The sequence below is a fragment of the Fusarium subglutinans genome (genome assembly GCF_013396075.1).
Source record: "Fusarium subglutinans strain NRRL 66333 chromosome Unknown NRRL66333_c0000028, whole genome shotgun sequence".
In the NCBI taxonomy this organism is placed as follows: domain Eukaryota; kingdom Fungi; phylum Ascomycota; class Sordariomycetes; order Hypocreales; family Nectriaceae; genus Fusarium; species Fusarium subglutinans.
The window spans coordinates 202,102-223,029 of NW_023502091.1; the positions used below are offsets into that span (position 1 = coordinate 202,102).

At 50.5% G+C, this 20,928-nt stretch overlaps 8 protein-coding genes across 8 annotated transcripts; 3 read left to right on the top strand and 5 right to left on the bottom strand.

Annotated features, from left to right (window-relative positions):
• Positions 1–553: 553 nt before the first annotated feature.
• On the top strand, positions 554–2,071 carry FSUBG_3249 (TOS1; the record flags this gene model as incomplete). Its single annotated transcript, XM_036681109.1, has 4 exons — positions 554–796; positions 848–1,341; positions 1,391–1,560; positions 1,620–2,071. The coding sequence occupies 4 exons, from the start codon at positions 554–556 to the stop codon at positions 2,069–2,071; spliced, it is 1,359 nt and encodes a 452-aa protein (XP_036541210.1).
• A 313-nt stretch (positions 2,072–2,384) lies between these two features.
• Positions 2,385–4,550, bottom strand: FSUBG_3250 (lysyl-tRNA synthetase class II; the record flags this gene model as incomplete). The annotated part of the gene is made up of 3 exons (XM_036681111.1): positions 2,385–3,739; positions 3,793–4,182; positions 4,541–4,550. 3 exons carry the CDS (start codon positions 4,548–4,550, stop codon positions 2,385–2,387), a joined length of 1,755 nt encoding a protein of 584 aa, XP_036541211.1.
• A 337-nt stretch (positions 4,551–4,887) lies between these two features.
• FSUBG_3251 (actin 4) lies at positions 4,888–6,376 on the top strand (the record flags this gene model as incomplete). Its single annotated transcript, XM_036681112.1, has 2 exons — positions 4,888–4,942; positions 5,013–6,376. 2 exons carry the CDS (start codon positions 4,888–4,890, stop codon positions 6,374–6,376), a joined length of 1,419 nt encoding a protein of 472 aa, XP_036541212.1.
• Positions 6,377–6,555: 179 nt separating this feature from the next.
• FSUBG_3252 (TDG mug DNA glycosylase) lies at positions 6,556–7,533 on the bottom strand (the record flags this gene model as incomplete). Its single annotated transcript, XM_036681113.1, has 1 exon — positions 6,556–7,533. The coding sequence occupies one exon, from the start codon at positions 7,531–7,533 to the stop codon at positions 6,556–6,558; it is 978 nt and encodes a 325-aa protein (XP_036541213.1).
• Positions 7,534–9,018: 1,485 nt separating this feature from the next.
• FSUBG_3253 (UDP-n-acetylglucosamine pyrophosphorylase) lies at positions 9,019–10,579 on the top strand (the record flags this gene model as incomplete). The annotated part of the gene is made up of 2 exons (XM_036681114.1): positions 9,019–10,458; positions 10,511–10,579. The coding sequence occupies 2 exons, from the start codon at positions 9,019–9,021 to the stop codon at positions 10,577–10,579; spliced, it is 1,509 nt and encodes a 502-aa protein (XP_036541214.1).
• Positions 10,580–10,866: 287 nt separating this feature from the next.
• On the bottom strand, positions 10,867–12,063 carry FSUBG_3254 (thioredoxin reductase; the record flags this gene model as incomplete). The annotated part of the gene is made up of 4 exons (XM_036681115.1): positions 10,867–11,658; positions 11,711–11,829; positions 11,885–11,947; positions 12,045–12,063. The coding sequence occupies 4 exons, from the start codon at positions 12,061–12,063 to the stop codon at positions 10,867–10,869; spliced, it is 993 nt and encodes a 330-aa protein (XP_036541215.1).
• Positions 12,064–12,897: 834 nt separating this feature from the next.
• Positions 12,898–15,496, bottom strand: FSUBG_3255 (subunit of VP52-54 complex; the record flags this gene model as incomplete). Its single annotated transcript, XM_036681116.1, has 3 exons — positions 12,898–13,545; positions 13,600–15,392; positions 15,457–15,496. 3 exons carry the CDS (start codon positions 15,494–15,496, stop codon positions 12,898–12,900), a joined length of 2,481 nt encoding a protein of 826 aa, XP_036541216.1.
• Positions 15,497–15,916: 420 nt separating this feature from the next.
• Positions 15,917–20,237, bottom strand: FSUBG_3256 (uncharacterized protein; the record flags this gene model as incomplete). The annotated part of the gene is made up of 5 exons (XM_036681117.1): positions 15,917–18,885; positions 18,965–19,158; positions 19,258–19,532; positions 19,572–19,869; positions 20,173–20,237. The coding sequence occupies 5 exons, from the start codon at positions 20,235–20,237 to the stop codon at positions 15,917–15,919; spliced, it is 3,801 nt and encodes a 1,266-aa protein (XP_036541217.1).
• Positions 20,238–20,928: the final 691 nt, after the last annotated feature.

Below are 20,928 nucleotides of genomic sequence, written 5' to 3' on the forward strand. Positions count from 1 at the left end.
TCAATAAGTCATTTGACGCTTGTAATTGGCCGAGGCTCTACAGTCCCCTCGTAGCCTGAAACAAATACACCACCCAACCTATCTTGGCCGTCTTTATTACTCCGTACATACACTATACGCTTGCTAGCCAGGCTTGGTGGTGCCAGGAACAGAATTGAGATCTGCTGCCCAGATTTTAGTTACCCCCCTTGAGTCCTGCAGCAGCCGCCGCAGTGTCCCTAAAGTAATAGTTGTGTTATTTGGATCCTCTTTAATATCGCCCATCTCCCCGCTGAAGGATGGGAATCCTCCCCATCCTTCGAGTTCCTCCTAGAGGTTGGTCCTGAAACATATCAGTCGTGCATTTTCGGCATTTCTTGCTTTTTTGAACTATACACTCCTTTATCTTTACTTCTAGTCACTCATTATAACCTGTTGTCTTTCGAGTCTACTCTTTGAAGACATTCACCGAAACACTCCTTGCAGTTGTCGATATCGACGATCTCAGCGACTCCAGAATAGGTCTCCAAATATCTATAGTCACTCGGACTGAATAGATTAAAGACTTGAAACCATGAAGGTCACTAATCTTTCCATTCTGGCTTACACGGGCCTCGCCACAGCCCTCACACAACAATGCTCTGGCAGCGCCGTCAACGAAGGCGGAAACTGGTTCTGCGGTGTTATTGATCAGATTCTCTATGAGGGATTCTCCAGCAGCGGAAATTTCAAGGCTGTTACAAAGATGGGAGACGATGGATCTTGTGATCAGGAGCCCTTTTCTTACGACGGCGCTCTTGGACCTCTGAGTGAGGATGTAAGTTGACCGTCACTCAGCTATTTCACAGTATAAACTCACAAAACATAGCTGTCTGTCCACATTCGAGGCCCCTTCAACCTCAAGGAGTTTGCAGTCTACAACCTCGGCTCCAGCGAGAAGAAGCGTGACTCTGCTCCCTCTCCTCACCTCCACGGCCATCGTCATTTCCACGAACAGCGCAAGAAGAAGCGTGGGGACTGGGTCACTGCCACCATCAACGGACAAGTCGTATCCTGGGAGAACACTTACAACGGAAGCCCTGCTACCCAGGCTGCTCCTGTTGCTATCCCTGCTGCCCCTACCGACTCTGTGAATGTTGTCAATGAGAAGAAGCCCCTGGACAAGATCAAGAGCAAGGTTGAAAATGTAAAGAGCAAGGTGAACCAGGTCAAGAGCAAGGCTCCCTCAAAGGCAAAGGAGTACACTGCTACTCCCGGCGGACACTGGAAGCGTACTTCTTACTACAACGCTCAGCGACGTGTTGCTGATAATGTTATCTTCATGGGCAACTATGGTGGTGAGGGCTCTGGAGTCTTTGACAAGTGAGTCACTATACATATCTCAACACACCTTGATACTGATCAAGTATAGCACCTGGGGGAACTCTCTCTCTTACCTCAACGCCAACGGAAACGGTGGCTCCTCTTCTCCCAAGATCCTGAAGGACGTCTTCATCCCTTCCAACAAAGAATTCGCCATCTTCAGCTCTGAGAAGTGTGACGAGAGCTGCGGTTACTCTCGTGTCCCTGATGTTGCCTACAGTATGCCATCTCCTCCTCCCCCTCAACCTAAACATAACACTCACTAACCCCCCTTACAGAGGGCTTCTCCGGCTCAAACAAGATCTTCCTCTTCAACTTCAAGATGCCCTTCGATGGCAACACCGGCTTCAACGGCGACATGCCCGCCCTCTGGGCTCTCAACGGCCGCATTCCCCGAACTGGCCAATACAGCGGATGCAGCTGCTGGAAGACAGGCTGTGGTGAGGTCGACATCTACGAGGTCCTCGCTACTGGCGATGATAAGTGCAAGAGTACATTCCACTTGACGAACGGCGCTGGAAGCTCTGATTACTTCATGCGTCCTGCCGACAAGTACATCAAGGTTGCTGTTGTGTTCTGTGAGCGTACGTCGAGCGTTGCCATCAAGCAGTTGGATGATAGCTTTGATTTTGGATCGTCTTTGAGCGATGAGACTGTGAAGGACTGGATTAAGACCATGTCTTCCCCTAAGAAGGGAAGCAGCCTGTTCCAGCTGTCTGTGTCTGTGTAAAGGTGAGACCTGAGTTGGATCTGTTTGCTGTTTGTTTGATTTGAATATCTTGATACCTCTTCTTTTGTACATATATATTAAGATACCAGTTGAGAATTGTTCCATAACTGGTCCACCATAAACCCACTTGTGTTGTCATCTTATCATTCTTTGCCTACCTTAGTCTAGATACTCTGCATGAACACCATGTATCATCTATTGTTCTATACAGCTCTCTAGGGTATAGCCATTGTTACACTATTATACAGTTCCATCATTCATACATCATCGCGATGATTAGAGTCTACTGATAGTACATCCGCTCCAGAATTGGTTATGAGCTTTCAGAGGTCGACTGCTTGTCTTCGAGCTTCTTATCTTCTTCGGAGCTTGTCTTGTTCTCTTCTCCTGCCGAAAGTCCAACGACATTTCTTAGCGTACCAAAGCTTAGACAATCGCTGATGCGGTTGGCACCAGAAAACAGCATGACCATACGCTCGACACCACATCCCCAGCCGCCAGTAGGGGGCAGGCCATAGTCGAGAGCCTTGACATAACTTTGATCGAGGGGAGCAGCGTCGCCGTCCTCATCTTCAAAAGGCTCATCCAGAGCTTCCTCGACAGCTGCTGCGCCTTCAGGCGTCTCGTTATGTTCAATGGCAATGCTACCGTCATCCTTGTTGACGAGGTGTCGGTGGTCGAGTAGCTTACGCTTCTGCTCTTCGGGGTCGTTTTCCTCTTCGTACATGTTTGCCAACTCACGGCCACCAATGAAGAGTTCTGCACGGGCGGATATTAACTGATAGGTTTGTGGGCAGAGGAAGCTCTTCGCAAGAGGTGACATGCAGGCGGGATGATTCATGATAAGGATAGGCTCCGTGAATGACATCGGTTCCAGGTAAACGGCAGCCAGACGATCAAGCAGTTTGGCCAGCGAGGTAGGCACATCACCTGGCACCTTGATGCCAGCAAGCTTTAGGATAGCCAGGAGTTCGGGTAGAGCATCTGGAGATGAGAGTTTGGGCAGACGAAGCCCGAGGGCCTCTTGAAGTGCGGGAACGAACTCGACCCGTTTAAAAGGTCGCACAAACTGTTTCATGTCGATGGAAGGCAGAGATGTGAGTTGGGTAGAGATGAGATCCTGGGAGTGTTGGGCAAGGCTGCAGAGAATCTCTTCGGTCTGGTTGATCAAGTCCTCCAGGTTACTGTAGGCGCTGTAGAACTCACACATAGTAAACTCAGGGTTGTGTGTCGCGTCAACACCCTCGTTACGGAACGAAGGTCCAATCTCAAAGACCTTGTCGACGCCTCCAATAACGAGACGTTTGAGCCATAATTCTGGGGCGATGCGCAAGGCAAGGTCTTTATCCTTGAACTCAGTGGCTCTCGTAACAAAAGGGCGGGCCACCGCACCACCAGCGTTTTCAGCGAGAATCGGTGTCTGGAACTCGAGGAATTTCCTTGAGTGAAAGTAATCACGCATGTGCTTGGTGATCTCGGCGCGCAGTCGGAGGACATCAATTGCTTGTCGGTTCACCAACATATCAACATGACGTTCTTGCATTCTGGTCTTGGGATCCGTAAGTTTCTCTGGGATCTGCTCCATGGTAGGAGACAGAAGTTCAGGTAGATTCTTGGCCTCCAAGGTGAGTTCGCCGGCTTTAGTAAGAACCGGTATACCAACGACAGCTGCCAGGCTGTAAGCATCTGGGATATAACAGGATAAGCATTAGGGATCCTACATATGTGGTCGCCCACTTCTATCAAATTTCTCAACAATGCGAACTTTAAACCCCTTGCCTCCTCTTCTACCATGCACTTTGACCGGTTGAGCATGATCTGTAGACGCGCAAATTCATTCACGATATCGAGAAAGATAAGATTCTTTCCGACGACGCGCTTGGAGCGAACCCGGCCACAAACGCTGATGTCCTTGGATTCATCAAGGGCATCTCGGAAAGCTTCATGAAACTCAGGTATCGTCATGCGCTCTGCACGATGAATGAGGCGAGGGTGTGTCTCTTCGAATAGAGGATCCTCACTCTCTTTCTCCGCCCAGAGCTCAGTTCGGCGCTGTTGCTTGAAAGACGAGTATCCCTCCAGGCCATCTTGGCTCCTGACCGCCGAAGTAGCTAGGGACCTCCCATATGCAGCTCTTGATGGGCCCCGTAATGTCCTTGAGGAACTGCCACAGCTGAGTGCATGTGAGCAACGAGTACTTGAGGCTTGGGAGATCGACTGTATTAAAGGCCGACTGGCCTGTCGCAAGTATCGTACAGACATCATGGCTTCTATCAATTAGGTTAGCAATGCTTCATAAACTCATTGCTGAAACATGATATAAAGAAAGCGTTGCACTAGAGTCAGAAAATTGGCAGTTTAAATCAACCACAGCAAGCCGTGTCAATCGCAGCGGTTCTGAAGCGAGTATGCGAATTCATCATTTAGGCAAAGGGAAGAGAGATAATTGAGAGGAATATGCGTGCGTACTTACAATCATGATGGTAACATGGAACTCTCGCTCCATGTATGAAGAAAAAAAGAAAGTGATTTGGAGCCGATCTTCGAAAATTTAAAAAGAGCCGGTTCGCCGAAAATAATCCGGCTACCTTTGGTGGAGCCATGACCGCCACACCGCAGCCTGACAATATGTGGCGTCGTCTATGTATGTTTGCCTTACCTACCAACCACTCAAGGCTGAAATTTGTTCCAACGCGAACATCCATCAATCGCTTGGTCTGGCGCAACTCCACCAATTCCGCGATACTTTTGCGCCGGATCGTTCAATCCACCCTCACCATCTCCGAATAGCGAATATCATCCATAAAGCATCAACAATGGCTCAACAGCCCCTTCCCACGTCTATGCAGCCCACTGACATCTATGGAGGAGGTACGCGCAGCTCTAGCTCCCCATGTCGCGTCAGCCCGCCAAAGATCTCCACTAACATATGTTTATATAGATGAGGTTTCTGCCCTCGTTCTCGATCCTGGATACTGCTACACTCGAGCTGGCTTCGCTGGCGAAGATGTTCCCAAATCTATCCTCCCATCGTTTTACGGCCACACAACCGGCGACAACCCTAAAGATCTGTTTGGCGATGAGTGCCTCATCCCTCGCCCCGACTTCGAAGTCCGCAACTACATGAATAAGGATAGCGTGGTGGAGGACTGGGATGTTGCGGCTCGAATTTGGGAGAACATGCTTGTTAAGCGCTTACAACCCGAGCGACAAACACCTCCCTCGAAGAACGGTCTAAACGACGACCCCAAGGCAGAAGGCCAGGACGGAGAGGGTGATGTGGCCATGGACGACGCCGACGCTGCCGAATCTGCCGAGAAGCCTTTGGGTGAGAATCCCCTCTTGATCACAGAGGCTCCCTGGAACACACCCAAGGCTCGTGAGAAGGCTATTGAGATCATCATGGAGAACTGGGGGTGCCCTGCCTTCTGGCTGAGTCGCACTCCGGTATTGGCAGCATTCGCCGCTGGCAAGGCTACCTCACTGGTTATTGACGTGGGCGGTGCCAACACCTCGGTCACAGCTATTCACGACGGCATGGTATTGAAGCGATCTATCCAGAAGTCTCCTGTTGGTGGTATCTGGCTCTCATCTCAGATTCGAAATCTCTTTGAAACATCAGAGCCCAAGGTCGAGCTGACACCCACCTTCATGATCGAGAACAAGACACCTGTCGACGCCTTGGCACCCCCTTCAGTCCGACTACGACACTTCCCCTTTCAGATCAACGATTCATTCCGCGCATATGAGGAAGAGCGTGTGTTGACGGAATTCAAGGAGTCAGTAGTAGAAGTCTGGCGAGGCCCTGGTCGTTACAGTGTTTCCGGCAATGAGGATTATGTTAAGACGCAACCCGGCCGGGTATTCGAAATGCCAGACGGTTATAACCAGATGTGGCGCGAGCAACGATTCAGAGTGACAGAGGGCATGTTTGACGAGACCGTCGGATACAACGGCTCTGATGCTGAGCAACTCACCAAAGCCCAAACCATCCCTGAGCTCATCCGCTCTGCTTTGAACGCAGTTGACGTCGATCTCCGGGGTAATCTCCTGGCTAACGTCGTTGTAACTGGCAGCACCAGTCTGATCAATGGATTCAACGACCGCCTAAACAACGAGTTGATCGCGATGTATCCTGGACTCAAGATCAAGATTCATGCGGCAGGTCTCACGAGTGAACGACGCTTCGGTGCCTGGATCGGCGGTAGCATTCTCGCTAGTTTGGGAACCTTCCACCAGATGTGGATTTCGCGAAAGGAGTACGAGGAGAATGGACCTAATGTGGTTGAGAAGCGATGCAAGTGAAAGGCCAGGCTCTAGGTGCTTTGGCTTCTGGCGTAACGGAGTTGGGGAGAAGATGTACTTACAACTTGAAATCAGAAGGGCCTGGTAAGGCAAAAGTTCATTCTAGATGGTTAGGATAGGAATAAGCCGCCGTACAATCAACTGCTGTAGTGAATTGTTTGTCGAAAAGAGTTCATACACTATACACTGTTAAACACCGAGTTGCTCTCTTCTTTTGCCTCAAGCTCCCTCTCAGCTCTCCGTTTCTGAGCCCATGTGCCAATTTCTGCCCATATACGTTCTTTTTCGGCTGGGGATAACGTAGCAGCAAGGCCACTTGTGCTGCTCGACACAAACACCTTAGATCCCTCCCATTCGCCCTCGATCACACCCATATTCTCAGATTCGTCCTGCCAGCCATACTTGAAAGCCTTTCCAACAGGTTTGCCGTGTCTTACGCGCCAGATACTCTCCCAGATACTCTTACCCACCACACATACAGACTCGGGACGATACTTGCGACACTTTTCGTGAAGGATTTCAACCCCCTCGTCCATCTCCTGCTTGCTAAGCTCGGAGCCATTGCGACTGGGTCGAGCGACAATGTTGGTGAATCCCATGGAGTACAGTTCAGGGAGTTGACGATCTTCGGTTGGACTGCAGAGACGCGGTGTAAGGCCACTTGAGTAGAGGAGCTTCCAGAACAGGTTGGAAGGATGAGCATATGCATGGCCTGTTCGTGCTGTCTGTATGCCAGGGTTCAGACCGATGAAGAGAACGAGAAGATTGGAGGCGATGGCGTCTGGCAGGCCATTAAGATGTGCGTATGTTGAGGGAGGTGCATATCCAGAAGCCTGACGTGCTCTCTTTTTCTTTGGTTTGATCTCTTTCTCTATATCTTCAGCATCTAGCTCTTTGGTCCGCTTCGTTTTGGCGACTGAAACGGATGGGGTTGGGGTCGAAATGGTGGGAGTTGTGAATCTCGGGGATCTTCGTATGGGGGAAGTCTGTCCACTTGAAGATTCGTTTGATTTGAACATGAAGTCACTCATTTGAAGACGTCCCTTGAAGGTTGCTGGCTGAGGAGGCGAACTTGAGATGTCCTGTTCCTCTTTGGCGCCATCGTCACAAACAGGATCTTGAATAGTGGCCTCTTGGGCAGCTTTGCTTCTCGTCATTGTGACTAGGCAGTCTGTTGGTGTAAGTGGTAGTATGGGACAGTCTAGCGGTTTTTTTGCCAGCCGGAGAATAATGAGACGATCCAAAGAGTTCTAATTGAATGGCAGATATATATTGAAATTCTTCTCGGAGATCAACACATCATATTTGTAAATCTATCGCTTGATGCCTTAACTTTAGGTAACTGTTCTCCTAATTAACAGCGTGAGGACTGGTCTGGCTCATTCGCCACAGGCAGCCAGATCTGAAGGTCTCTCTCAAAGCTAAGAAACAGGAGCTTTGGGCCCGACAATAAATCAGGGGTCTAATAATTGGCTCCAGCTGAAAGTCCGCCCTCAAGAGTCTACATGAATATGTTCTTAAGGGAAAACACCTCGATAAATTGCATACTTTCCTCATACTCACCATCATCACTATCCTTGGATGTTGTGCTTCCATTACATAAATCTCTTCCAAAGCAGTACTGGGAGGCAACATAACTTAGTGCACGGATTATATCGTAACCAAGGTGACCCAGGACCTGGCCTCCTGGCCCAGAGTGCTATTTTCAGCACCTGAGACCCAATGTCAGCCGCCACAGCCACATAAAACAGCCCTGCAAGTTCGTGTCTGAGTTCCGGGCGTCAATGTCATGGTGGGGTTATGAGACATGGAAGCCAGCCAAAGTTGATAATTGCGCATCCTGCAGGTCCCTGACGAAAATCTGGCTCATTTTTCCTTTTCGTAAACATCGCGAATCCCGTGCTAGTCTCGACAAATACGACATCAGCCATTACAATCGTCATTAGTCTGTTCTTTGAGTTTCCAGATCTTGATGTAAATTCTGACTGTACAAGTCGCTGAGCTTACGTACGCATCAGTTATCATAAAATCCAATAGGAGGTGGCAGCGTTACAACATGGGCGCTATAGCGCTCTCAGCAAAGCCGCTGCATCAGCACCAACTTGCAAGCATGAGGCAGGATTTGATGGAGTCCCTCAGCCGCCAATTCCCCCGTTCTGATTGGCGGACCAAGCTCAATTGGACCTTGCGTACCGACGGAGTAGGCGGGGCAGCTGAGGGGCATCAGCGTTGGCGGCGTGGGAGGAGCTTCAAGCATTACCTTAGGTTGTACCTTACTTACGGTGAGGTAAACGGTGTTACAAGTAAGGTAAGAGCGTAGCAACCAGGTAAGCTAAGAGGCTTCTTAGTTGCTAGGGAAGTTGAGGTAAGACCGAAGACGTCAGGGACAACGGGAGAAGTAAAAGAAAGTCGCGGGCTGCTGTGTACCTAAGGATCTTTCCGAGATCGACTTCCTCCAATTCGTATTTAGATCTCAACTCTTCCCACCCCCATAGTTCCTAGCTCATTCCTCTTTTCTCTTCTTCTTTCTTCTTCAATTCCAGCCTTTGAACACTCCGTCTCTGTGAAGTTTCTGGACATTCTTCTTCGAGCCTCTGATCGCTCTCACCGCAACTCCAAACCTCACATACACTTACATCACAATGGAGGCCATCAAGCAAGCTCTTCACCTTGGCAAGTCCAACGATGCCCCTGCTGAGCCTAGCCCCGAGGCTCTCAACGAGCTCAAGGAGAAGTACACAAAGGCTGGCCAAGAGCAAGTCTTCACCTTCTACGACTCCCTCTCATCAGCCGAGCGAGGAACTCTGTACCAGCAGCTTTCTGCCTTCGACCCCGCCCATATCAACGACATCACACACCGCGCCTTGAACCCTCCCAAGACCAGCGATGAGCCTGATCGCCTCGAGCCTCTCCCCGAATCTGCTACCGCTAGCATTCTCGACTCGAGTGCCGATGATATCTCCAAGTGGTACGACTCCGGTCTTGACCTCATCTCCAAGGGTCAGGTCGCCGTTGTCCTCATGGCTGGCGGCCAGGGCACCCGTCTGGGTAGCTCTGCCCCCAAGGGCTGCTACGACATTGGCCTGCCCTCCCACAAATCTCTCTTCCAACTCCAGGGTGAGCGAATTGTCAAGATCCAGGAGCTCGCCGCCAAGAAGTCTGCTGGCTCCAACGCTGTGGTTCCCTGGTATGTCATGACCAGTGGTCCTACCCGTGGACCTACCGAGAAGTTCTTTCAGGAAAACAACTACTTTGGCCTGAGCCAGGACAACGTCAAGATCTTCGAGCAGGGTGTTCTGCCCTGCATCTCCAACGATGGCAAGATCCTTCTCGAGACTAAGGGCAAGGTCGCTGTTGCCCCTGATGGAAACGGTGGCCTCTACAACGCTCTTGTCGTCTCTGGTGTCGTTGATGATATGCGAAAGCGCGGTATTCAGCACATCCACGCCTACTGCGTTGACAACTGCCTTGTGAGGGTCGCCGATCCCGTCTTCATTGGTTTCTCTGCTGCCCTAAACGTCGACATTGCCACCAAGGTTGTCCGTAAGCGTAACGCTACTGAGTCCGTCGGTCTGATTCTCTCCAAGAACGGCAAGCCCGATGTTGTTGAGTACTCCGAGATTGACAAGGCCACCGCCGAGGAGCTTGACCCTAGGCAGTCTGATCTCCTTCGATTCCGTGCTGCCAACATTGTCAACCACTACTACTCTTTCAGCTTCCTCGACTCTATTCCCCAGTGGGCTCACAAGCTCCCCCACCACATCGCCCGCAAGAAGATCCCATCTGCTGATCTTGAGAGCGGCGAGACCGTCAAGCCCGAGAAGCCCAATGGCATCAAGTTGGAGCAGTTCGTCTTCGATGTCTTCCCCTTCCTGACCCTGGACAAGTTCGCCTCACTCGAGGTCAAGCGTGAGGACGAGTTCTCTCCCTTGAAGAACGCTCCCGGCACTGGCGAGGATGACCCCGATACCAGCAAGGCCGATATCATGACCCAGGGCAAGCGCTGGGTTGAGGCTGCTGGTGCCATTGTCGTTGGTGACAAGGCCGATGTCGGTGTTGAGGTGTCCCCTCTCATCAGCTACGTAAGTAAAATCCCATAATAATCATGATGCACATGATGCTGACATTTTTCAGGGTGGTGAGGGTTTGGAGAAACTCAAGGGCACCGAGATTACGCCCCCTACTCTCCTGTGGAGAGAGTAAGAAGCAAATAAATGATACCATGACCAGCCAGGACGACATAACGATGCTGTGGTCCTAGGTTTGGCAGCTAAAAGTTGTTTGAAAGATCTTGTGTGGTTTATGAAATACATTGGTCACAAGTAATGATAAAGAGATTAAAAATATATCATGCAAACGTAAAGTGGATTAGATTGAAAGTCTCGACTGCTCCTGCTCTTTATGTAGATATCTATATCCCGTCTAAAATGGCGCAAGTCTATGTGTTTTATGATTCTTAATATAGGTCCATGTCTAGTTATTTGTTGTTTTTAGTTGGGGTTGGGTCGGTCGTCAGCTCGCTGGTCATCCTCATGGTCAGCGAGGAACTTCTCGGCCTCGAGAGCAGCCATGCATCCGGTACCGGCGCTGGTAATGGCCTGTCGGTATCGCTTGTCCTGGACATCACCAGCGGCAAAGACACCCTCAACGTTGGTGTATGTGGTACCAGGGACAGTCTTGATGTAGCCATCCTCGTCCATGTCGACCTGGCCCTTGACAAGGGTAGTGGCGGGGTCGTGACCGATGGCGTAGAAGAGACCGTTGGCCTCGTGGACCTCCTCCTCTCCGGTCTTGTTGTTCTTGACAACGAGGTGGCTCATGAGACCATCCTCACCACCTCGGATCTCGGTGGCGCCGCTGTTGAACTTGACGGTGACCTTGGGGTGGTTGAGAAGACGGTTGGCCATAGTTCGGCTGGCACGGAGGACATCGCGACGGACGAGGACAGTAACGTGGCTGGCATACTTGGTGAGGAAAGTAGCCTCCTCAGCGGCAGAATCACCACCGCCGATAACGAAGAGGGGCTTGTTGCGGAAGATGGGGACGGCTCCGTCGCAGACAGCGCAGGCGGAGACACCGTTCTGCCAGTACTTATCCTCACCAGGGAGGTTAAGACGGCGGGCCGAGGCGCCGGTGGCGATGATAACCGAGTCGGCGGTGTGTGTCTCCTCGGGGGAGAACTCGGTGCTGTACTTGAAGGGGCGGGAGGAGAGATCGAGGGTGGTGACGGTGTCGGTAACAATTTCTGTGCCGAAGCGCTCGGACTGGGCTCTCATGTTGTCCTAGACGTTGTGTTGGTTACTGAGAGTTACCGAGGAAGAAGCAAAAGCTTACCATCAACTCGCCGCCCATGATACCCTTGGGGAAGCCGGGGAAGTTCTCAACCTCGGTGGTAGTGGTCAATTGACCACCAGCAGCAATGCCATTGGCCATGAAGCCCTCATAGAGAACGGCTTTGCGACGTTAGAACATCTTCAGATCCGGTAGAGTAAGTGGAGTGAATCTTACGCTTCAACTCAGCTCGCGCCAAGTAGACAGCAGCTGTATGGGCAGCAGGCCCTGAGCCGATAACTAAATAATTCTTGTCAGACCTGTATGTAGATTTTGGAGGAGGGGTTTCATGATGGAGGGGCAATAAGCAAGCACGAGGGCATGGACAAGCACATACTGACAACCTTGCTATGCATCTTTCTCACACCAAAATCTACAGCCGGTTTTCTCGTGGTTTTGTGAAAAGTAGTCGCCGCTGCCGCAATCGATAGACCAGCGCTGGAACGGAGAGTAACGCGTTTAAACGTGGAGGAGAACAGTTTGGCGGTGTTGGAGGGGGGGAATTATAGGTGAGAAAGAAAAGGTGGGCTATCGCGATTCTTTTATTATGGATGGATCGAAGACGAAAAACGCCGCTAGCAAAGCATGTACCTATGAACTGAGTCGCTAAGGTACTGACTGAGGTACGGTACAGTTGAGGGGCGGTTTAGAAAAAATTAGAGCGGTTTCGGCGGATGAACCCTGAGAGAATAGCTTGGAACAGGTAGAGAAACGTGGTGAATGTGGGGATTGATGCAATGCAAATGCAGACAGGAGATGGAATCAATTTTGACAATGGAGATGTAGAGAGTAGATGTGATTGGATAGAAGGATTTATAAGCCGGCTAGTGGAGATGTCACTCGATGGATGAGGCGTCAGGACGGGCTTAGAAGGCTTAGAAGGGGACGGATGGATGACTTGATTTGACTTTTGCAATGGTTTATTAGTTACCGTCTGTTTTTGCCTTTAAATCAATCTTCAGATCCAATGGGCCATGACTGATCCGTCTATGACCGAATGTGGCAAGATTTCGGATGTTGGCGAGATGAGGTGCCGACGGATGTTTTAATTGATTCCTCATGATAACCAGGGATAAGGCTCCGAACAATCAACACTAGTAGACCCAAGATAGCTCGTAATTCGGTAGGTCTCCGGCTCATATGACACGATTGGTTAACAATCTAACTTGAACATATCTGTAATCTACGCTCTATCGTCCCTCCTCAGCACCAACACTGCCGTCTCGCTTTCCAAACCTCGCTCCTAGCGATCCAATATCTCTCTTGAAGAACTTGCCAAAGTTCCGCAAGTTTTCATTTATCGTAGCCTTCTCGAGTCCCGTTTGTGCTGCGGTGCTTGTGCTACTCTGACTGATATCTCTCGCCGCACTTAGAAGCTTCTCACCTAGTGATCCTGCTTCAAACCGGGGGCTGACAGCCGCTGCAACTGATGGGTTCATGACTCCAAGCGGGACTGTGTTACCCAGGCTTGGGGTAGTCATGAGAGGTGTGAGCAATGGCGAGCTGGCTACCAGTTTATCGTTGGGAGTGCTGTCGCGGTGAATGCCAAAGAGCTCTATCAGATGAGCATGGTCCGCTTTCCGAACGCCCTTGAGATCGAGGATCTTCTTGAAGTTTGTATCTGACCGATCTGCAATATGAATCAAATACGCCTGTACCAACCCTTCCGGCGGTGATGGCCGAACCTGAAGTGTCTTGAGCAATGGATCAAGTCTGTTCATGCAATGCTGAACTCTGCGCACAAAACTGGATGGGGGTGTTTCATGCCCAGAGAACGATGCATGATGCATGGGCAACTTCTCAAGGGCTTTGGTGAGAACGTATTTGTCAAGTAGCATCTACAAATCCACATGTTAGCATACAACATGACTCGAACTGCCCAGATAACATACCTGCTCGGCCCCAACTTCGGATATCGGTCGGCATTGAATAATGCTAGTGATGTACCCCGTGGCCAAATGCTCCACCAAGTTGTCACAGAAGGCCCTGGCGTACTGTTGCTTCGAGATAATAGCTAATATCTCGGCGGCCTTTCCATCAGCATGTTTTACCAGCTCTCCCACGTATGAACTCTGGTCGCCAACGCTCTCCATTGTGCTCCAATTGGTATTCTTCATCTCCCGCCAGACGCCTTCACAGTCAAGCTCGACCGCGCGAACGAGAGCCAAAACAGAAGCACTCGCTACACCAAGAAAGGCATCCGATTGTGAAGACAAGTCGACCTTAGAGACAAGTTCACTATCGATGCGTTTCTTGATGCTTTCCTCCAGCTGATTGGTGTTAATGTGCCAAAAGTCTGCTGTATTCAACACAAGCACAACATCCTGTAATGGAGGCCCTTGAGGACCACCAGACTGTAATATGTGCAGCAGGACCTGCTGGGCATATTCATCGAGATACTTGGCCAATATCTTTGCCAAATCAAGAAGACGCTCGCTCGTAGAAAGTTTCGCGCATTGTGACAGCGTGAGCTTGTAAAAGTGAAACAACTCAATGGCCGAGGCAATAACGGCTTGTGGTGAGAACTCGTCATCAGGCGGTATGAGCGGTTGGCTGCGGTACTTGGGTATCATGACTGCCAATTGCTTATCTTGCGACTCAACCCACAAACTCAAGTATGGTTCGAATGCGACTGAGATCAATCCGTGGAAACTATGCGCCTTTTCCTCAACAGAGCTGAGCGTGTCGATACTGGCTCTTGATGGAGTCGCGAATCGCTTCTCAAGGCTCTGCTCAAAGTCGAGTGTCTCTTGAAGGCAACTCAACAACAGATTGACATCGATCTTGTTGCCGTCTGTCCGTCGCATGCTTCGTTCCAGGATGCCCTTGAAGTCATCTCGAGTACCGTCGCAGAAAGCTGCTGCCAATGCCTCATTAGCCCTCCAGTGGGGAGGAAAGATCATGGCGTGTTCGTCATCGTGAGTCTTCATCATTCGTTTGAACCAGGCATATCGCCGCCCAATGTTGTCCAGACTTCCAGCTTCGTCGTTACCGCGGAACACCTGTCTGTATTCTCGTAGCTCCGTATTGACGTACCAATTCATGAGCCGAGCCTTTGCAGATTCTCCAAGGGCATCCATGACTAGGCATGCTTCAACGAGCACGCCTCTTCGCGCGCCGACTTCTCCTTTAGCAAATGCCATTTCAAAGTCTTCGCAGACCTGTTCAAGGAGCTCTCTTTGCAGCTCGGCCACACCTCTGCTCAGCGTCGCGATCTGCTCGATACTGCGATAGCTGTTGAAGTGCTTCATGAGCTGTAGAACAGCCTGCAAGAGCCCTGCGCACTCCCTATACTGGCGTGTCTTGGCCAAGCCCCTGAGCTGCTCATAAGCCGTTGTCAGCATCTGCAGCCTCTTAAGGGCTGTCATGCTCAGCGTGAGGTTCTTCTTCGTTCCATCGAGTCTCTTTATGTCGGCCGTCATCGACGTGATGTTCTGTTCGGTCTCGATCGCCCTCGAGCGCACCGTCTCGATCTTTCGAAATAGCTGTGCCAGCTCAGCTTGCGCCGACTGCATGCGCTCGAGGCTCGAGTCGGATCCATAAGCCTGGTTCGTCTCGAGGGTGGCTATGTCGTTCGAAAGCGCATTCTGGTGGCTTTGTAGTGATTTGGAGACTTCGCTTATAGACGATATGGCGGATGGGTGCGAGAAGAGAAGATTGAGGTGGTCTATAGCATCGTAGTCAACTGTCCAGAGGCGTTAGGGTTAGTCGAAAAGGGATAGTGGCCTTTAGCTTCGATATCAACTTACCAGCGTCAAGAGCTGAAGTCTGAGGGTAAGTCCCATTCATTATGGAAGAGGTTCGGTCATTCAGAGTCTGGGACGTTCCGACATCAGACAGAAGTCGCTATTCGATGTGAGCATGAGGAAGCTCCTTGCACGTGTTAGTTAGTTAAGAGCCATGATGGCTAAAAGCGGGCCACCCCTGGGTAGTATGTTTTGTGGCTGAACTTCCCCTGAGCCTCTATCTTCAAAACTATCAACTATTCTATAGGTGGCATAGGAATCACATAATGATGATCGGATATCCATGGCTTATAGTTAATGGTTGAGATGCGATTACTAACGCTGCAAATAACCGTTAGGCTGTATACCTTATGATGTACTACTATCCGCTGTTGCCAAATGCTAATGCCAAATGCGCTACTCCGCTTTGCATATAACCTCAACGCTGCTACATATAAATGTGTATCACAATAATATACACTCTCTACTCATCTACAGGTCTGTCGCTTTCCATACTTTCCTTCTCTTTTGACGCAGGCTCCTTGCTTTTCTTTTTCATCGAGAACCGCCATGTTCCCATGCCCATGCGGCCCTCTTTAGTGGCCTCCTTTGATTTGAAACTGCCCTGACCCAACGACGGACTGCTGGTTACGCTTTCGTAACTGCGGCCAAGCTGCGACAGATCTTCCCCGATTTCATCTGCGTCACCAATGCTGGAACGATGCTCTGCTGACATGTTCTTCTCGGAGAACGTGCTACTACCAGGTCCCTTCTTGAAAAGGACGGAATCCTTGCTCAGCCTAGAAGACAAGGTACTGAACTTGCTAGAACTTCCTTTCCTAAACAATTTTTTGACAACACTACTGTCAGCATCCTTGTGGCTCGCGGCGTTGTTGTCGGTAGTAGAATTCGAGGCTGTCATTCCTAGATCCAAAGACTCATGAGATTCGGATATCGAGTTCTGTGTATGAACAGAATACGTGTCGCGAGACATCCGCGAATCTGAAGGTGAATCATCAAGGCTTGGAGGCGCTTCAATGGTCGGGGTCAGAACTTCTTTGCCCTTCGTACGACCTTCCTTAGATTTTCCGCGTTTCTCCTTGCCCCTCGATTTATCCTTGTCAGGACTTGCATCCCTCTCTCTGCGGGTAAAAAAGGGTGTCCTGAAGGTCGGTGCCGCTGGGTTGAGATATCGACTCGTGGACGCACGGTGACTTGGAGGGCGAGATCCGATAACACCGACCTGGCTAGGTGATGTTTGAGGATCGAGGAGATCATCGTCGTCAAGGATCTCATCATTGGCTGTGGCAAGGGTTGTTTCGAGCACAGTCGGTACTGCACCGAGCGAAGGTCGGCGAGACGGGTTCCTAGAGGACCAGCGCCCTTCGTTCGGGGACCAGACTGCCTTCTTCCCCAGCATAGAGAAATCCCCGGGAATGTTCCAGATAGAGCCGCTGTCCGTTGAGGGTCGAGGAAGATCAATGGATGTGATCGACGCAGGTCGCGAGTGCGGCAAGTCATTGTCGCCTGTAAGAGCTCCAGCACTGCTGGTGAAGGGGTTGAGTCTCTTCGCAGAGAACGGCCTAGACGTAGGCCCCATGCTTGATCTGCTGGTTTCACCTCCGGAGTGCCTATTCATCCAAGAGAAGCTTATCCTGCGCTTGTTGCCTGGCATGTCGTGATCATCAGTGCTTCGGGGAAACGATTGGCTCTGTCCTGTCTTGAGACTACCAATCGCGGGTCCTTCCACATCTACCGGCTTCGGACCCCGGTTACGTTGAAAGTTAGATAAGAGGTTGGATAGCCTGTGGCTTGAAGCAAGAGGTGCTTGTTGAGGGGAAGAGTTGATGTTCAGAGATTGAGAGTCCACGTCGTTGTACTGGGGGAAGGGCAAGTTATGTGATGAGCCGTGAGGACTAGAAAACATGTTCAGAGAGCGTCCATCGGAAGACAGTGGTGACTGCGGGTTATCGTCCTCCGCGGCAGTAACAGAGTCCGGCAAGAATTGGCTAGGCAGATGCTCTTCAGCGTCCTCAAATGTCTCGTCAAAGATACCTGAAGGGAGAAGAGCATGGGCTGTAGGGCTGAGTGGTCCCGCGTTCGCCCTGAAGTCAGCTTCTGACTGGTGATCATCGGCATTGTCGGCCGCATTGTGGTCCATGAATAATATCTGGCTGAATCCAGCCCGACTAAAGCCAGTGGAGAATGAGTCTTCGGGGGGGCCGAATTGGTTGGGCGGAGGTGACAAGTTGATGTGGGAAAGAGAGTTGATATTTCCGTTGTCGAGAGCATCTTGTGAAGCAGCAGGCTCAAACTCCATGGCAGTGGGGTCTGGTTGGCTGCTGTAGTAGGACGCCAACTGAAGTTGCTCTTCCTTGAGAAAGCGTATCTGCTGGTCAAGGTTATGAAGCTTCTTGGTTTCGGCGACGAGCTGATTGTGCAGTTCCTTTCTCCTGGCATCCCATTCTCTCCGCACGTTCAAGTCATTCTCCTTCCACTGTTCATCATCGCCACCTGGAAGTTGCTCTCGAGCAGCCTTGAGGTCTTGGAGCTGTTTTCCCTTCTCTTTCAACTCGGCCTCTAGCTCCGCACATTTCTCCTGCAGCTCTGCATTTGAGTCGTCAAGTTCCTGGCCGTCTTTATCCCGCTTGGCTTCCAGCTCTTTCTTCTGCGCCTCGAACCCCTCCCTCTCTTTCTTCATCCTCTCCATCTCATTCTCGAGCTTTGAAGCAGTGTCTCGGATTTTGGACTTCTTACTTTCCTTGTCCTTCAACTGTTGCTCTTTTCTCGCACGATCCTTCTCCGCTGTACGCATTTGTTCCATGGTAGTACGGACGCTGGCCTTGAGCTGCGCGGTCTGTTCCTCCTTCTCTTTAAGCGCCTGCCTCTTAACATCTTTCTCTTGTTTGAGCTCTTCCTCTTGTTGCTGTAGTTCAGCCTCTTCCTTGGCATACTGAGCCACAGTCTCGTCCAAATCCTTCCTAGTGGATTCGAATTTAAGATTCAGTTGATCCAGCGATAGCTCCGGGCCATCTACAGGTGGAAGCTTGATTTGAGGTTGGTCCATGCTGGCAACGGATGGGGAGTGTCGTCGATTGACTGTATTTCGTCTCTGACTTGGGCCGGTAGCGCTAACGTCAGAGGTGGACGCGTTGTTGCCATCAAGCACAGGGGCCGCCTCGACGGAGGGAACTGGAGGCTTCTTTTGCGAGTCGGAATCGTCATCTTCGTCACCATTTTTCGAATGAGAGTGGTCGTTGTTAGGAAAGCTGGTAGGTACACGTGAGTTACCTAACTGAGGTCTGCCATCTTTTCCGAATGTTCGAAGCCGTAAAACTTGACTTCCAGCCTGGAAGTTATTCGGGCCGACAGCAACGACCCTGATATTGTAAAAGTGATCTGGTTTCAATCCTGTGACAGTGATCGCGACTTCGTTTCCCGGTGATTCGCCAACTATATGGACCGTGTTAGTCAGGGCTTGATATTTTCATCTACCGAAGGTTCCGAGATAGATCTCGACAGTAAGACCGACCATGAACACCATTGACTTGGATAGTATATTTTTGTACCGGCCGATTACTGGTTGGGCGAGTCCAGCTCAGAGTAGCAGCATCGGATCGAATGCCAGCGAGGGACACGTCGGGAGGTTCAGGCACGTCGACTCCGAGGATATTGATCAGGTCTGGAACGGGTTTCCATAACGTCTGCCACGAGCGATGCAGTAGCCTGTAATGAGAGAGAATCAATGGTCAGCGCGGTCCATGGAAAGGGGCTTAGTTGTTTTCTAATTGTTGACTAGGGGCGAGACAGAGGAGGTTGACTCACCAAACGACAGCACCAAGTGTCAAGACCATCTTGGAGTGATGGATCAAAAGAACATGGATGCGGAAATCCAGCAATGCTTCGACCGTGGCGGGGGACAGGTACTCGATCAGACGACGAGGATCGAAGAAGACGGTGAAACTGCTGCACAGCAAGAGGTAGAGCAGGGCCTTCTGGTAGCTGGCACGAGGGCTATAGATCCACCAGAAGCCAAGTACGCTGAGGATGAGAGTGGTCAAGACGGGCAACTCCCATGACATGTTCTCAGCGGTCTCGATCTTGGTGGAAGATGTTGCTGTCCTTCACTTCCAGACCACCGAGAAGAGTCCAAGTCCAGTTCCGATACCGATACCAAATCCAGACTCAGGGTGTCGTGTGGGAGGGGAGGATCCTTGAGGCAGATGCCGATGCCAACAGTGGGTGAAAAAAAGGCGGGCATGGGTAAGGATGGTCTTGGTCTTGGTCCTAGACCTTGAGTTGACTAGAGAGACAGCGTGGTCATGGGCAAGGGTGGAGATTTCAGCGGCCCTCGCCTCCTTCTCTGGTGTTAGTGTTGTCTCGTTAGTTATGGTTGCAGCGTCCAAATTCTCAGCCACAGCGCTGTCCTGTTGTTTCCTGCGGATGTACAGTGTCTTTTGTCGTCCAATGGCACCGTGTTGTGCGTGTCGCCTGGCCCTCAAAGCGTTGATATACGTGCACCATGTCACCCTGCTTGGCGATCTTTCATGCAACATACGACGGTTATTACTGTTTTCATTACACTGTATTTTACCAACGTTTGCCACAAGTTTGTCACAGTTTTTCGAGCAATGCTGTCATTAGAATACCCCGTTTATACATAAACTTCCAACAGAGTTGACTGTTATCGTTGCAACCAATTCATTTGGTCGGCAAATTCAATCAGTTTCCAATTCTTACCAACCTATATTCATAGTTTTAGTGTTAGTATTCATGTAAAACTGCCGGAATGCACTCACGAACATGGCGCGCTACTAGCTAGCGTGCGTAAGCGGGTGAACAGTCCCTTGTAAACGTCACTGGTGATGTTTGCGTCAGATTTGAAGTTTCACGCTCACGGAAGACACGACATGCATGGCTGAGTTTTCCCCAACGGCTCGGGTCTTAATAATGGGGTCCCGTCTGCACGGCATCATTATTTACCATTGTGAACAAGGCCAATTTAGGGTTTCTGCCGTTTTACACCCTGCAGAGTGTGGACGAGAGCGCCGAGTGCACGATAGGCGAGTTCCTGACCATCGTTAGCCCTCAATTGGTCATACACAATGTCTGCATAGCGGCATTGGATTCAATGTAAAGTAGGTACGTTAGTTAGTTGGTCAATAATCTGCCTCTGATCATCGATGCTCTCTCTGGGTTCCTCGGATAATAAATTCTTTCTCATTTTTCTCTCATGGCCAAACGGTAAGTCTTGGCCGGCATCATCATTATCAACTTAGGGAGCTTTTGCGATTGCCGGTTCCCGCCTCATCTTCAGCTTTAAGGCTTCTTCTAGTGCCCGTGTCTTGTCCGAGAAGGCATGAGCCTTTCTCCGAGGCTTTACTCAACCTGGAGTTGTTATCCCTGCCTAATGCCAACGGACCGATGGATACTATCGACTTTGAACTCTTCAAGCATGTGAATCTGTTTGCGCTGGATTTAACATTTTCCACCTCT